The sequence below is a fragment of the Pecten maximus genome, chromosome 19, assembly GCF_902652985.1.
Source record: "Pecten maximus chromosome 19, xPecMax1.1, whole genome shotgun sequence".
Classification (NCBI taxonomy): domain Eukaryota; kingdom Metazoa; phylum Mollusca; class Bivalvia; order Pectinida; family Pectinidae; genus Pecten; species Pecten maximus.
In genome coordinates, this window is record NC_047033.1 from 4226283 (window position 1) to 4243743 (window position 17461).

The following is a 17461-nucleotide window of genomic DNA, read 5'->3' on the forward strand; positions in this document are numbered from 1 at the left end:
AAGTTCTATAACATAAACCTTTTGTTCTCTAATACAAAGTTCTATAACATCAACCTTTTGTTCTCCGATACAAAGTTCTATAACATAAACCTTTTGTTCTACACTAGAAAAGTTCTATAACATAAACCTTTTTTTCTCCCCTACAAAGTTCTTTAACATAAACCTTTTGTTCTCCAATACAAAGTTATATAACAATTAATTTTTGTTCTCCACTACAAAGTTCTATAACATAAACCTTTTGTTCTCCACTACAGAGTTCTATAACATAAACCTTTTGTTCTCCACTACAAAGTTCTATAATATAAACCTTTTGTTCTCCAATACAAAGTCCTATAATATAAACGTTTTGTTCTCCAATACAAAGTTCTATAATATAAACCTTTTGTTCTCCAATACAATGTTCTATAACATAAACCTTTTGTTCTCCACTACAAAGTCCTATAATATAAACCTTTTGTTCTCCACTACAAAGTTCTATAACATAAACCTTTTGTTCTCCACTACAAAGTTCTATAACATAAACCTTTTGTTCTCCAATACAAAGTTCTATAATATAAACCTTTTGTTCTCCAATACAAAGTTCTATAACATAAACCTTTTGTTCTCCGATACAAAGTTCTATAACATAAACCTTTTGTTCTCCGATACAAAGTACTATAATATAAACCTTTTGTTCTCCACTACAAAGTTCTCTAACATACACCTTTTGTTCTCCACTACAAAGTTCTCTAACATACACCTTTTGTTCTCATCTACAAAGTTCTATAACATAAACCTTTTGTTCTCATCTACAAAGTTCTAGAACATAAACCTTTTGTTCTTCACCACAAAGTTCTATAATATAAACCTTTTGTTCTCATCTACAAAGTTCTATAACATAAATCTTTTGTTCTCATCTACAAAGTTCTATAAAATAAACCTTCTGTTCTCCACTACAAAGTTATATAACATAAAACTTTTGTTCTCCACTACAAAGTTCTATAACATAAACCTTTTGTTCTCCTATACAAAGTTCTATAACATAAACCTTTTGTTCTCATCTACAAAGTTCTTTAACATAAACCTTTTGTTCTCCACTACAAAGTTCTATGATATAAACCTTTTGTTCTTCACTACAAAGTTCTATAATATAAACCTTTTGTTCTCCACTACAAAGTTCTATAATATAAACCTTTTGTTTTCCGATACAAAGTTCTATAACATAAACCTTTTGTTCTACACTAGAAAAGTTCTATAACATAAACCTTTTGTTCTCCCCTACAAAGTTCTTTAACATAAACCTTTTGTTCTCCAATACAAAGTTCTATAACATAAACCTTTTGTTCTCCACTACAATGTTCTTTAACATAAACCTTTTGTTCTCCAATACAAAGTTCTATAACATCAACCTTTTGTTCTCCGATACAAAGTTCTATAACATAAACCTTTTGTTCTTCACTACAAAGTTCTACAATATAAACCTTTTGTTCTTCACCACAAAGTTCTATAACATAAACCTTTTGTTCTCCAATACAAAGTTCTATAATATAAACCTTTTGTTCTTCACTAAAAAGTTCTACAATATAAACCTTTTGTTCTCCGATACAAAGTTCTATAATATAAACCTTTTGTTCTCCGATACAAAGTTCTATAATATAAACCTTTTGTTCTCCACCACAAAGTTCTATAACATAAACCTTTTGTTCTCCAATACAAAGTTCTATAATATAAACCTTTTATTCCCTTCTAGAAAAGTTCTATAACATAAACCTTTTGTTCCCCGATAAAAAGTTCTATAACATAAACCTTTTGTTCTTCACTACAAAGTTCTACAATATAAACCTTTTGTTCTCCGATACAAATTTCTATAACATAAACCTTTTGTTCTTCACTACAAAGTTCTATAATATAAACCTTTTGTTCTCCACTACAAAGTTCTATAACATAAACCTTTTGTTCTCCGATACAAAGTTCTATAATATAAACCTTTTGTTCTCCGATACAAAGTTTTATAATATAAACCTTTTGTTCTCCACTATAAAGTTCTATGACATAAATCTTTTGTTCTCCAATACAAAGTTCTATAATATAAACCTTTTATTCCCTACTAGAAAAGTTCTATAACATAACCTTTTGTTCTCCAAAAACAAAGTTCTATAATATAAACCTTTTGTTCTCCACTACAAAGTTCTAAAACTTCAAACTTTTGTTCCCTACACAAGGTACCTTAACTGAAACCATATGTTCCCAACTGTAAATTTCTATTGTTTAATTTTTTTTCCTACTGACAAATTTCAAGTTTCCATCTTTTGTTTTCTGACTACGTAAGTCTATAATTTAAAACATCTAATATGTGTCAGCTATGATTTTATCCCGGGTTATTGTATATATTGGTTTCCCAGTGCGAAATTTTTCTTTAAAAGTTTTTGCTTCCCCACTAAAAAAATGCCCTAGTGCAAAATGTATCATTTAAAACATTTGTTTTGCTTCCCAATTGAATAGTTCTGGATGTTTCGAACTGCACAGGTTCTGTAATAGAAAGTTTTTGTTTTATTTTCTTTGTGTATCTATATCACACAATTGTCTCCTACTCTAAAGACTCGTTAGTGATGCTAGGGACATCATACAGCTTTTCGTCCTTTAAAGACTCGTGAGTGATGCTAGGGACATCATACAGCTTTTCGTCCTTTAAAGACTCGTGAGTGATGCTAGGGACATCATACAGCTTTTCGTCCTTTAAAGACTCGTGAGTGATGCTAGGGACATCATACAGCTTTTCGTCCTTTAAAGACTCGTGAGTGATGCTAGGGACATCATACAGCTGTTCGTCCTTTAAAAACTCATTAGTGATGCTAGGGACATCATACAGCTGTTCGTCCTTTAAAGACTCGTTAGTGATGCTAGGGACATCATACAGCTGTTTCGTTCTTCTGGGACTCGTACGTGATGTTAGGGACAGGATACATCTGTTTCGTACTCTAAGACCCGCCAGTGATGTTAGGGACATGCAGCTGTTTCGTCCTTCTAAGATTTATTTGTGGCGTCAGGGACATCATACCGCCTTTTTCGTTCTTCTAAGACCCGTCAGTGATGCTTGGGACATTTTACAGCTATTTCGTATTTCCAAGACTCGTCAGTGATTCTATGAACATCATGCATCTGTTTCGTCTTTCCAAGACTCGTCAGTGATGCTATGGACATCATACAGCTGTTTCGTCCTTTTAAGACTCGTCAATGATGCTATGAACATCATACATCTGTTTCGTCCTCTTAAGACTCGTCTTTCATTTCTGTGATAGTATACATCGCAGTGTTCTAAACGAATTATAGTCTAAATCAAGCTTACAAATTATTAAATATTATGTAAAGGATATTAGCCTCTAACTGTCTATTATGTAAAATATTGGACAAATCGCTGACATTATAGACAGTTTGGGGCTTGTATCTTACTTAATACGTATAGATATCGGTCAGGTTTTTTTAATTTATTGTGACCGGCGCGGGCATAGTATTTTTGATTATCTAGTGGATTAATCACCACGTGTCAATTTAATATCGTTACAATAATTAAATCATGATAGACATATTGTCGTGTTCTAGTTTTTAAGTTATATTTGAATAGGCCCAAAACCAGGTATATTAGTTTGCCGAAAGTATCAAATATCAAAATATTAGACAGTTTAGTTTTTTTTAATTATTGGATGGTTTTTAGAACATGTTTGACAGTTTGGTGACAGCACTCATATTCTATATAATGGACTGATAGAACAATTGATGACATCACAACAATGCATTAATAGATATAAAAGAAAATAAAGGTTTAGCTGTGTAAGTTCTCACAGACGATTTACATTGAAATGAATTCTAGACAAATGGAAAAATATTCATACCATCCCTCATATCCTATATATAGGCATACGAATGTTAGTTATTTTTTAATGCATCTCTCATTCTCCAAAGTCTTCTTCAAACACGATGGAATCCTTAACAATGGCATGTGGGCGATTGGTGTTAAGAGAGTTTTCAAGATTATGAAAGGTGTATAAACTTTGTAACAACCTTACGTAATTCTTCACAGATTGTTGGTTAAGGCTGTTGTATAGATAGTTAATATATTCTTCCAGCATTCACATCATGTTGACAATGCTGGCAGCAGAGGTCATACGCCTATATCGTCTGGTGTTTTTTTAGATTGATAATTCGGTTTGACATATTCAATTTGAAAAAGGAAAGCTCATCAAATTATACATGTACAAAACTATATTTCAATTTTGCTGGAGGTGCACTAACTGAATATTTGATGGGATTAACATTGTCCGTGCGTATGAATATAAGCCTACTTTCTTACCATGGAATCATTATCAATCCACAAAACAGAATTATTTTGCATATTTTCCTTAATTAGAATATATTTGCGAATTAATGATTTTGTTCAATAAACAACATTAGCATCACGTTCTATGAAAATCGCCAGGGCTAGAATGTTGAAATAGAATTTTGTCTAATGAAGTTCCTCTAAAGTATCTAATTGTCAAGGATAGACTTGTGAAAACAAGTTCCTGTTTAAAAGATTAACACTGCATTATCAACATCGTGTGGCCACACTTTTGAATGGCGGGTGCAGTCGATGAAGAAGACGTTAACCTTTTCGAAACACCTGATCTTATTCAAGGGCCTTCATGCATCTTAAAAATTTTATTAATATTTTTATTAATATTTTACCCGTTTTATCAATTCTAAGTTAGAATTACGGTTTCGTTTTTTTTGTCGGTGTTCTTTTTATGGTCTTGAGACTGCAATTTGATTTCCATGATGTAAACCTAGATTTCCATTGCGGATGTCGTTGATGAAGCAGAAGACGCTTATCATTTCGGAACGCCTGGTCTTGTTCAGTACTTCCTCAATGGTCGCCATGGCAATCTATATTTTGCTCATAATTTCCCCTCCTGTTATCGAGTTTGAATTACAGTTTCGTCTGAATGTTGTTGTTTTATCAGGTTTAAAGGTGGTTGGTCGTTAACATTGCTTTTAACCGTTAATTTGAAAAAAGTGCATTACTTGATCATGGTAAGCCAGTATATATATCTTGTCTTTGGAAAAAAATGATAATATGATGTTGGGCTTCCTTGTCATCAAGCATGCATTAAATTTGCAAACATGAAATGTAATAGTGTTTTTACAATAAAATTATGTAACTCTTGGATGTACAATCACATACATGTAATGGAGTTACTTGTCATCGAGCTCTTCAAATAGATTCGGGAGCCTCTCTGAGCCATTGATCACCAAGAGCGTGTTTGACATCGCGATCATGACATACAGACTTGTGTTTTGATTGAATTTTGAATTTGAGGTTGTTATATTTTTTTTTTAGAAATAAGAACCAAAATCGATTTATATCATTCTAAAAGCGAATTCAATGGATCTGGTTCTATTTTATACATTCTCTGAAGTAGCCTTTTAGTCACGGAATATATTATATCTCTATATATTAAATGGGCATCCCTTCGTTCAGACGGCAGAAATATACAAAATTTCTGTTGATGAAATGTATGTATTTTTTCGGACGGCAGAAACATGCAAAATTTCTATTGATGAAATCTATGTATTTGTTCAGACAGCAGAAACATACAACATTTCTATTGATGAAATTTATGTCTGAACAAAGAACATATGTGTTTATATAGTGTTTGTGGCTACTGGTAATGAAATTAACGCCGAAATGTAGAGAAAAATGACGAATCGTACACAAATACTGTCTGTCTTTGTGGTAGTTAGTGATACTTCGGGGCGAATTGAAATTGTTTTATACTTGAAGAGCTTTGGTTTATCTTGAGAGTAAAACTGCCGTATTAATGTAAAGATTATAGCTTTTACTACTTGGGAAAATACATATTTTCCATTGAGTTCAATTTTAAAGACCTCAACTTTATTCAAACGAAGGAATGCCCCTTTAAAGATGTATTAAAGATACAAAGTATTGCAATTTTAGCAGTAGTTCCATTTTAGTCAAGGGGCCGCGATGGCCGAGTGGTTAAGGCGTCCTGACACTGGGTTACGAGTTGGAAACCTACGTGGGCCAGTTGCTAGGTACTGGTACTGACCGTAGGCCGGTGGTTTTTCTCCAGTACTCCAGCTTTCCTCTACCTCTAAAACCTTGCACGTCCTTAAATGACCCTGGCCGTTAATAGGACGTTAAAAAAATCCATTTTAGTCACTTCAAAGTCCTCTAGATAGAAGAGGAGGAGGGAAATCCCCAATTCTTCATCAGCGGGCCCACTCTTAGTTGTCTGTTATGATGAACAAACAGCGTGGTATAGTGGGCCTTATTATAGGGATCTCCAATGTCCCATGAATAGAAGACAATGGAGAAACCACCCCTGACACTGTGGATTGATCATACCCAATAAAACCATTGGGAAAATGTTGGAGTGGATTATATTCTTATATTTCAGATAATTACTTTTCTTGCGTTATCCGTTAAAAAATCTAAAATTAGCTTACCAATTAAATAATTGCTTATTTCAGAATTTCAGATTATCAAGAAAATGTTCCTTAAAAGTATTTCTTCTTGGATATTTGATGTTCCAAGACATTGTCCCGTAGATTGCATGTCTGTGTATGTCATGCTCACAGTTTTGTCATAAATTTGTTAATCTGTGACTGGTTTACAAATGTAAAATAATAATAACAAAAATTATATTTTCTCAAAATTTATTTATCAAAATAGAATATTGAAAAAAGAATATTTCCATCAAAATATGAGTTCATTCAGTATTCAAATGAAATCTAAATCAGTTGTTCTTTAAACTTACATATTGCATGAAACAAAAAATACAAAAATGTCATGCTTACTTAGTTACAATGAATGTACATTTTTTTTCATCAGCTTTGCAATGAGTGAATTTTGTAAATTAAATCAATTAATCAAGGCATATTATTTTTTAATTAGGATTTTTGACTAAAAGCAAAAAAAAAAGAAAAAAAAACATAAATGATTTACCTTGCAAAATATACTACGTCTTACAATCATGTCAAAAGCTGATAAATGTTAATATTAAATGGTAAGGTTTGTAAGATTCTATCAATAAAGTCCACAACACAATTTAAAACCCTTTGATGTAAAGAGATATATATACACAGTGACACAATGTACCATGGTGGGTAATCCGTGAGTCTCACAGGAAACCACTTGATCCAGGACTCAAATATCAGAGCCCTAAAATTCACTAGTATAAATGCCAAAATAATAATAATAAAAAAAAAGGAAAAAAAGGGCAAGCAAATGAATATATTATGCAGTAAATGATTCAAACCATTCAAATACAACAATTACATAATACAACAACATCAGACCTCTCTTGATATAGCCAATACACATAATGGACGTTGTAATGTTCCCCGGAGTCAAAGATTTTTTTATGATCCAGTGGCCGTTATTCAGCAGTTTTTCTGGCATTTCCTGCCATTTTTAGTGACCGCTGGCCGCGTTAGACAGGTGACCGTTATATGGAGGCATGTTGTATAGCAAAATGCATTGGGAGGACCATGAGATGGCCGTTATAGACAGGTGACCGCTATATAGAGGTGGCCGTTAAACCAGGTTTGACTGTACATAAATAAGAGATCATGGAGGGATCACCCACCATTGAATGATATACATGTATATTAGTTTGATAAGAGACAAATCTTTTCTCTACTTCTCATTTCTTTCCCTTTTTCTTCATTCATAATTCCAGGACTTCAACTGTCAAAATCAAGGATGACTGATCGTGTCAGTGGTTTTGTAATCTGGATCAGACTCGAAATCAAATAAGCACAACTTAATACAGAGGAACCCATATTTGAAGATTGAGAATAAACAGTGATTTGCTAAAAATATATACAAATCACACTCATGACAATACATAGATACAATTATAGCCTTTTGATTAGGTTGATATATGGTTTTATTAACCTGAAAAAATATTGACCAGGGAAAAATACTTAAGTATACATTTATCACATGACACCTTTGGAATGCATTAATTTTAAGTTGTACACCACTGTCAAAGTGACATGAGGAGAGATGATATAATAGCTGTTACATTATTTTCTGAAGACATTGAGTTCTTAGTTTCTTTGAATAATCTAATATAATTATTATCTTTAGCTTTAGTGAATATGGTCACTTATTAGGTGTTTTGTTCAGGTATAAAGACAATAGATGAATGAAAGACAATAGATTAACAGAAGACAGTATAATAATGAAAGACAATAGATCAAAGATAATAGATTAAAGACAATAGATTGATGAAAGACAATAGATTAATGAAAGACATATTAATGTAAGACAATAGATTAAACATAATAGATTAAAGACAAAAGATTGATAAAAGACAATAGATTAATGACAGACAATAGATTAATGAAAGACAATAGAATAATGAAAGACAATAGATTAACAGAAGACAGTATACAAATGAAAGACAATAGATCAAAGATAATAGATTGATGAAAGACATTAGATTAATGAAAGACAATAGATTAAACATAATAGATTGAAGACAAAAGATTAATAAAGACAATAGATTAATGAAAAACAATAGATCAAAGATAATTGATTAAAGGCAAAAGATTGATAAAAGACAACAGATTAATGAAAGACAATAGAACAATGAAAGACAATAGATTAATCAAAGACAATTGATTAAATAAAGACAATAGATTAAAAAAGACAATAGATTAATCAAAGACAATGAGAAAATTGTGGCATCTCAAAAGAAAACTTGCCGGTCAGAGATAAAAAGATTGATTTATTTCCATTACAAATGAGATGTATGTGATCAATTCCTTTTTTTTAATCTTCAAAAAGCTTCATGAAAATGAAAATTGTTCTGTAATTTCTTATCAATATGAAGACAATGACAATCATATGTACAGTCAAACCTTGTTATCGTGAGCTCTAGTAACTCGAAGAATCTGCTTAACTTGAAGTGCAAATTCAGTTCCGACAGTAAAATTCTACGTAAAATATATTCGCCTAGATGTACCTCGAATACTCTGGATACCTCATAGTTTATTCATGGCCCCACCACATCTAGATAAAAAGGTTCAACTGTACATAATTACGATTTATGGAAACTTTGACCACAATTTAGAATCAAAACTAGAAATTGTCTTGTACAATACATACATATATATGCAAAATTTTAATTCCTCTAAAAGGATATGGCTTCCAATGTAAATACATATTCTAAGATTCCCTTTAATGAAATTTATTCAACATTTTTTTTTTATTAAACATGATCCCATCATTTTTTAAAACTGCAAACTTTCTATATATACAGGCACATGCATGTAAATATTTGTAATAAAATCTGATGCAAAAAAATATCTTATTCACAGACATTTAATAATAAATCAATTTTAACATGGTGCAAATTTAGAAATTTTGTTCAAGATTGAAATAAATTTTTAAAGTGTATTACTGTCATCTCAGTGATGCTTAGAAGTTCAGTGATAAGGGAAGGAACTCTGTGTCTGAGAGACAAAAACTACAATCCCTATCGATAAGACTTTAGGAATTGAATTATCTTTATTTCTTGCACACTTTTGGATGTTAACTTCCTTAAATCCTGTACGCTATCTCAGTGACGATTAGAAGTTTAGTGATCAGAGTCAAACCTTGTGTCTGAGAGACAAAAACAATACAGCCATTATTGATACGACCTTAGAAAACAAATTATTATTGCTTCCTCCACACTTTTGGATCTTAACCATTTTCATCACAATTTCAGATCATACATATATAATTTTGTAAAATTTGCCTTTGTTCCTTAAAGGGGCATTCCTTCGTTTGAATAAAGCGTCTGTCGCCAAAATGAAACTTAATGGGAAATGTGTATTTTTTCAAAGTAGTAAAAGTTATAATCTTTATATTGATACGAGATACCAGGGAAGCCAAAGTACAAAAAAATGTACTTCAAGTATTATATCATATAAATTCTCAATTCAGCCCGAAGTATCACTAATTACCGCAAAGGAAACAGTATTTGTGTACGAAATGTCATTTTTCTGTACATTTCAGCATTACTTTCATTACTGGTAGGCACAAAAACTCATATATAATCATCATGCAGGCATAGATTTTATCAAAAGAGATTTTGAACGTTTCTGATGTCAGAACGAAGGAATGCTCCTTTCACTGATTTACATGTAAAATGGAGTTGCATGACTTAAAGTGGATAAAGATATCTTGGTATTTTAATACGACAAATAACAGCTATCAAAACTTCACCTTATTCTGACACAGAATAACCAAGGGCCATAACTCTTTAAATAGAGGTGTGCATGTCCAAATTTTAATGACAGATATATTCAAACAAATTTGTTTAAAAGGCCACTTAAGGAACATAGAAAAGGAGCTTTTGTAGCCTAAAACAACTTTGCAAGTTTTTAATTATTCAGCAACTTTTGGTTGATCAGATGTCCATTGTTGAAAGTTTTCCCCATGAGACCAAGTTGCGACAACATCTTCAGTTGATCTTCTTTGCTCATCTGAGTACCAGTTTTACTGGTTCCGATTCCCAGCTGGCCACCTTTCACATTTCCTTCAAATGGAATCTTGAAGCAACCAATTTTCACTTCATCAATATCAATGAATTTGAGTTTTACTATAACTGACATGCATCCAGATAACCTTCTATTGGCCTTGTCAACGGCAAGCTTGGTGAACTTGATGCAGATACTGGCATCATTCTTTAGATGTGGAATACCGACACATACAGCAGGCGGGTTGGTTACTGAAAATGATAATCCGACTTCAGTAATGATCAATGAGGGTAGATGGGTCACCTGAGAGGAAGCTCAAGTTACCTTATGCAATCGCCTATTGCCCGTCATCGTCCGTTCGTAAACAATTTACATTTTCCAAGTCTTTTCAGAAAACCCAGAATCCATGTCAATAAAATTTAGCAGAGTTGTTGATGGCTAAATTTCAAGAAAAATTTAAGCCCTCTTAATCTGGAGTTAAGTCCCTTATCTAGATCTAGCATACCTGATATTGTACATTTGGAGTTCAGTCCCCTCAATTTACATTAACCATACCTGATATTGTACACCTGAAGTTCAGTCCCCTTAATTTACATTTACCACATTATACACATGAGTTCAGTCCCCTTAATTTACATTTACCATACCTGATTTTGTACACCTGAAGTTCAGTCCCCTTAATTTACATTTACCACATTATACACATGAGTTCAGTCCCCTTAATTTACATTAATCATACCTGATATTGTACATCTGAAGTTCAGTCCCCTTAATTTATATCATCATACCTGAGATTGTACATCTTGAGTTCAGTCCCCTTAATTTACATTGACCATACCTGATATTGTACACCTAGAGTTCAGTCCCCTTAATTTACATTTACCATACTTGATATTGTACACCTGAAGTTCAGTTCTCTTCATTTAGATCACACAATCAACTTACCTGACAGAGATTTGTTGACTAATGTCTTTCCATCAAGCGACAGTGTGAACTGAACTCCAATGTCTTTTGGCAGATAGGCAACAGCCGCACATGCTTCAAATTCAAAATACAAAAACATTAATACCCACAGATGCTCATGCGCTCATGTTTACCTTTATAGACAATGCTAAAGTCAAACATCTAGATGTCTAGGTATAACTTTTCTTAGATTGATGAAATAAATGATTAATTTCAAAACCAAAAGGAAATGAAGGCCTTATTGAACCCCTATTAGCAAAATCTATGATTCCATTGATAAAATATTGTATTGAATACTTCTTCTGTAGAAAATGTCTGTCGGACATAATTGCCCCCACAGCCATGTGACTTTTAAAGTTTGACTAAAATCTGTGAAAGAATGAAGGTTAGGGTTAGGGTTGAATCAGTTGATGATTTTTTATATACATTTGTATAGCAAATGTGACCTTGGCCTTGACCTTGGAACCTTGAAACATAACAATGTCCGAAGTATACTCATACTTGACCTTAAAATAAAGTTTGAACAAAATGATTTTTTTTTTTTACATTAAATTGGGACGGGATGTGACAGGACGTAAATGGGCAACACTATACACCCCCCCCCCCCCATTTTATGGTGGGAAAACAATTTTTTTAAACAGTTTTCATTAATAATAATTCACCTCCAGGGGTAAGACAGATAGATTATAACCCTCAGAGTTAGACACTATAAGCTGGACAGTACTCGTCAATCCTAAGAATTTCCCACTGGGATGAAAGTCCCTCTGTCTCAACCCCAAGGGAAGTGACAGGTATGACTTAAATCACTTTGCCTACCTGTATCATTCAGCTTGATCTTGTCTACCTCCAGGTGTACACAGCATGTACAGAGATTTCTCTTACAGCCACAGCCTTGTTTTATCCCCTTCAACTTCAAACTTTTCAACACTTCTTTCTCCAGAGCTACAGAAAAATAAGGATTTTCATCACAAATATGCTCTGATTTTTACAAATCTTTTATCTGGGATATATATATATATAGCTGAATTAGGGTGGAAGATATCAAAGTAGTTCCTAAGTTCTGCATTTCTTCTGAAAATCTTAATTAATTTCATGTGAGATTTATGTAATGACTCTAATATAACTACTGAGACCAGGCCTCGAACCTAAGACCTCCGGACTCTAGACTGGCTCTCTATTGAGATACCCTGCCATTGATGCTCACCCCAGTCCTGTTCTGCGGTATTACTATTTTTTTCAACAAAGTCTTAGACCCTGAAGTCACACACAAAACCCTATACCACCACTGTGGGTATTTAGTTGGGTGCCAAATATCACAGGAGTAAAAAAAAAAACAAGGACCGGATCAGGACTTGAACTAGGGACCTCCAAACTCTAGGCAGCAACTCTATCCATTTGAGCTTCCTGTCTACAAGTGTACAGTCAAGTCAAGTTTTGCTACAAATTTTTTGTGAGCCTCATATATGAATATTACTAAAAACCAGGGATGTATTCACAGACCCACCCAGGGATGTATTCACAGATCCACCCAGGGATGTATTCACAGATCTAACCAGGGATGTATTCACTGATCCACCCGGGGATGTATTCACATATCCACCCAGGGATGCATTCACAGATCTAACCAGGGATGTATTCACAGATCCACCCAGGGATGTATGCACAGATCCAACCAGGGATGTATTTACAGATCTAACCAGGGATGTATTCACAGATCCAACCAGAGATGTATTCACAGACCCACCCAGGGATATATTCACAGATCCACCAAGGAATGTATTCACAGATCCACCCAGGAATGTATTCACAGATCCAACCAGAGATTATTCACAGATCCACCCAGGGATGTATGCACAGATCCACCCAGGGATGTATTCACAGATCCAACCAGGGATGTATTTACATATCTAACCAGGGATGTATTCACAGATCCAACCAGAGATGTATTCACAGACCCACCCTGGGATATATTCACAGATCCACCAAGGAATGTATTCACAGATCCACCCAGGAATGTATTTACAGATCCAACCAGAGAATCAGATGTATTCACAGATCCAACCAGAGATGTATTCACAGATCCACCCAGGAATGTATTCACTGATCCACCCAGGAATGTATTCACAGATCCACCCAGGAATGCATTCACAGATCCACCCAGGGATGTATTCACTGATCCACCAAGGAATGTATTCACAGATCCACCCAGGAATATATTCACTGATCCACCCAGGAATGTATTCACAGATCCACCCAGGAATGTATTCACAGATCCAACCAGAGATTATTCACAGATCCACCCAGGGATGTATGCACAGATCCACCCAGGGATGTATTCACAGATCCAACCAGGGATGTATTTACATATCTAACCAGGGATGTATTCACAGATCCAACCAGAGATGTATTCACAGACCCACCCAGGGATATATTCACAGATCCACCAAGGAATGTATTCACAGATCCACCCAGGAATGTATTTACAGATCCAACCAGAGAATCAGATGTATTGTCAGATCCAACCAGAGATGTATTGACAGATCCAACCAGGGATGTATTTACAAATCTAACCAGGGATGTATACACAGATCCACCCAGGAAGATATTCACTGATCCACCCAGGAATGTATTCACAGATCCACCCAGGAATGTATTCACAGATCCAACCAGAGATTATTCACAGATCCACCCAGGGATGTATGCACAGATCCACCCAGGGATGTATTCACAGATCCAACCAGGGATGTATTTACATATCTAACCAGGGATGTATTCACAGATCCAACCAGAGATGTATTCACAGACCCACCCAGGGATATATTCACAGATCCACCAAGGAATATATTCACAGATCCACCCAGGAATGTATTTACAGATCCAACCAGAGAATCAGATGTATTCACAGATCCAACCAGAGATGTATTCACAGATCCACCCAGGAATGTATTCACTGATCCACCCAGGAATGTATTCACAGATCCACCCAGGAATGCATTCACAGATCCACCCAGGGATGTATTCACTGATCCACCCAGGAATGTATTCACAGATCCACCCAGGAATTTATTCACTGATCCAACCAGGGATGTATTCACAGATCCACCCAGGAATGTATTGTCAGATCCAACCAGAGATGTATTGACAGATCCAACCAGGGATGTATACACAGATCCACCCAGGGATATATTCACAGATCTAACCAGGGATGTATTCAGTGATCCACCCAGGGATGTATTCACTGATCCACCCAGGAATATATTCACTGATCCACCCAGGAATATATTCACTGATCCACCCAGGAATGTATTTACAGATCCACCCAGGGATGTATTCACAGATCAACGTGTGATTCCATTAACAGATCTATGTCATGGATCCATCTGCTGATCCAACCACAGATCACTTCACAGATCCAACTACAGTGCCATTAGATACATTCATGAATTAATTCAAAGATCCATTATGGATCCACAGGGATAACTCTGGAGGGGGCCATGGGGCCATTTTCCCCATATTTTCCAAAATGGTCCATCAAAACTCACAAATTTCTTCAATATTCTATGTTTTTTTTGCCCATACAATTTCTGAAATCTTGCCAAAATGGCCCATGATTTTTGGGTCCAGAGCGGACCCTGTATCCATTCATGGATCCACTTATGAATATATTCAGATTCTACCACAGATCAATTCACATATCTACAGTACTTATGCATCCACCCATAAGATCCACTCAAAGAACCATTCACAGATCCACACATGATCTGAAGAAATGTCAAGGCCAATATATTTATTTCAGCATTTAATCTACTGGCAATATATTATCATCAGCTTTCGATTAATCAGACATTGTTTTAAATATATATATATATTTAAACATGACCTTGACAGTTTTTTCATCTAAAATTAAACTATGTATGGATGATGGAAGCTGGACCACATCAGAAACTCACTTCCATCTTAGATGGGTAAGTTAAACAAGAATACATGGAACGATGAGAGCAGAAACATAGCAAAGCGAGAGTCAGTCTGTGCCAGCTCTACCGATCAAGCTAGTAGCAAACCCCCCTACCACAAAGCTAGATGGCAGCCCTATGACTAATAACCATAACATGCCACACTGGCACACCATATTTTGAGTAGAGTCTGCTTATTTGCGAGTACATGCTTATATATATTTATCTGCAAGTATAAGTTATATTTACAGATAAATACAGAAAATTCATCTGATCAGCCAATTTTACCTTTGAGGATGGGCTGGAGCTTCTCACCAATGTCTTCTGCCTTGTCACTGAGGCCCAATACGCTGTCCTGAAGATTTGAGTCAAGGCGTTTGAGATCTTTTGGCAACTTCTCTTTGATTTCTGGAAGTACGATATGTACCAAATCCATTATTAAATACTGGGTAAATATGAAAGATTCCTTTTGACGTAGAATAATCCCCTATTTTTCATACTGATGAACAAATTGAAATTGAAATTACCATAAACAGACAACTGTTTACTGGATTACCCCTGCATCCTAGATTTTTACAAGATTATACCATACATTCTTATTCACGTTAATTTTCTGCACTCCTGGGAGTATGTATGGCAAAATCATAAGCAAAAGACTTGCTATTTTATTGAGGTCAGTCAACTAAATGGCATTACGATCCTATGGTCCTTTGATGTACATCAAAGGCTGAAGCTAGTCTTGTTTTTTCCATGAGATTGCACAGACTGAGCCTTTAATTTTGGTTGCTTGCGCATGCACTACGCTACGCTACAGGTGATAAGTGTAGCGTAGCGTCGTGCAATCAACCGTGGGTTTCCGACGATGGCTACAAGAATGCAGTCTGCAGAAATGGACGTACATGTAACCCCTGCAGATTGAGGATGTTCCAGCTGCAAATATCAGAACAAAGCCTGATCATATGAGAACTCTTCTTAGGGATAGATTTATCAAGGAATAGCAAAGCAATACTATATCTCTGTAATCATGATCAGTTATATATAAACGTGAAGGACATCAGTTGATGTCTGGATGACGTGCGTGAAAGTCAATGATAATGCTGTGGTCAAGTTGATTAAGTACATGTAAAAACACTAGAAAATTTGAGTGACAGCAGACCACAAAACTTCAGATGTTGGTTGGAAACCTGTTACAGCTTTAATAATTAACACAGGTGAATAGTTATTATTTCATTATTTCTAATATTTACGTGGTCACTAGTTTTGTGCAAAATTTTTTTTACATTTGCAGACATATCATGGAGGGAGCACACTGCCAACACCTCTGCCAAAACGCCACAATCCATCAGTTATTAATTTCCTTTGCAGGGGAATTCACGTGCAAATTAGCACACTCTTAAGTACATGTATGAGTCATCTCTATAATAGGAACAAACTTTATTGGAACTGTATTAATTGATTGAAGAAGAAGAAGAAGAAGAAGAAAGAAGAAGAAGAAGAGGAGGAGTAGGAGTAGGAGGAGGAGGAGGAGAAGAAGAAGAAGAAGAAGAAGAAGAAGAGGAGGCGTAGGAGTATGAGGAGGAGGAGGAGAAGAAGAAGAAGAAGAAGAAGAAGAAGAAGAAGGAGGACTGGTGAGCAGGTGAATCACTGAATGACAAAGTCAGCTAAGAATATTAATTACCTTTGAGAGCAGGCTTAAGCTTATTCAGATCTTCCTTGTTGACGGGAATCCGCAAACCTGAGACGCTACCAGGAAGTTTTACCTCGAGATGTTTCAGATTTTCAGCCACCTTCTCTTTAATTTCTGGAACAACATCATGTATCAACGACTTGAAGTGTAGGGAATGGCCATGACAAACCACCAGCACCAAAGCCAAAACAAAAATTGTCACAGATTCTCCCATTTTTGAGTGTTACCCAATGCCAATACTTTCTGTACAGCTGTATAGTTCCTTCTTGGTTGTTTTTCGGGATTTCTTACATGACGTCAATGGGGGATTCCCTAACTACGTAAAACTACACTGTACATTGTTGGC

At 35.0% G+C, this 17461-nt stretch overlaps 1 protein-coding gene and 1 long non-coding RNA gene across 2 annotated transcripts; both read right to left on the reverse strand.

Moving 5' to 3' along the window:
* Positions 1-6676: 6676 nt before the first annotated feature.
* On the reverse strand, positions 6677-8482 carry LOC117317591. Its single transcript, XR_004530205.1, has 2 exons — positions 7590-8482; positions 6677-7337 (listed from the first exon to the last, which is right to left on the reverse strand). It is a non-coding gene; the product is annotated as an uncharacterized LOC117317591 (long non-coding RNA).
* A 272-nt stretch (positions 8483-8754) lies between these two features.
* On the reverse strand, positions 8755-17460 carry LOC117317588. The gene is made up of 5 exons (XM_033872437.1): positions 17107-17460; positions 15717-15836; positions 12292-12417; positions 11458-11550; positions 8755-10763 (listed from the first exon to the last, which is right to left on the reverse strand). The coding sequence occupies exons 1-5, from the start codon at positions 17327-17329 to the stop codon at positions 10417-10419; spliced, it is 909 nt and encodes a 302-aa protein (XP_033728328.1). The 5' UTR covers positions 17330-17460; the 3' UTR covers positions 8755-10416.
* Between the last annotated feature and the right edge of the window lies 1 nt (position 17461).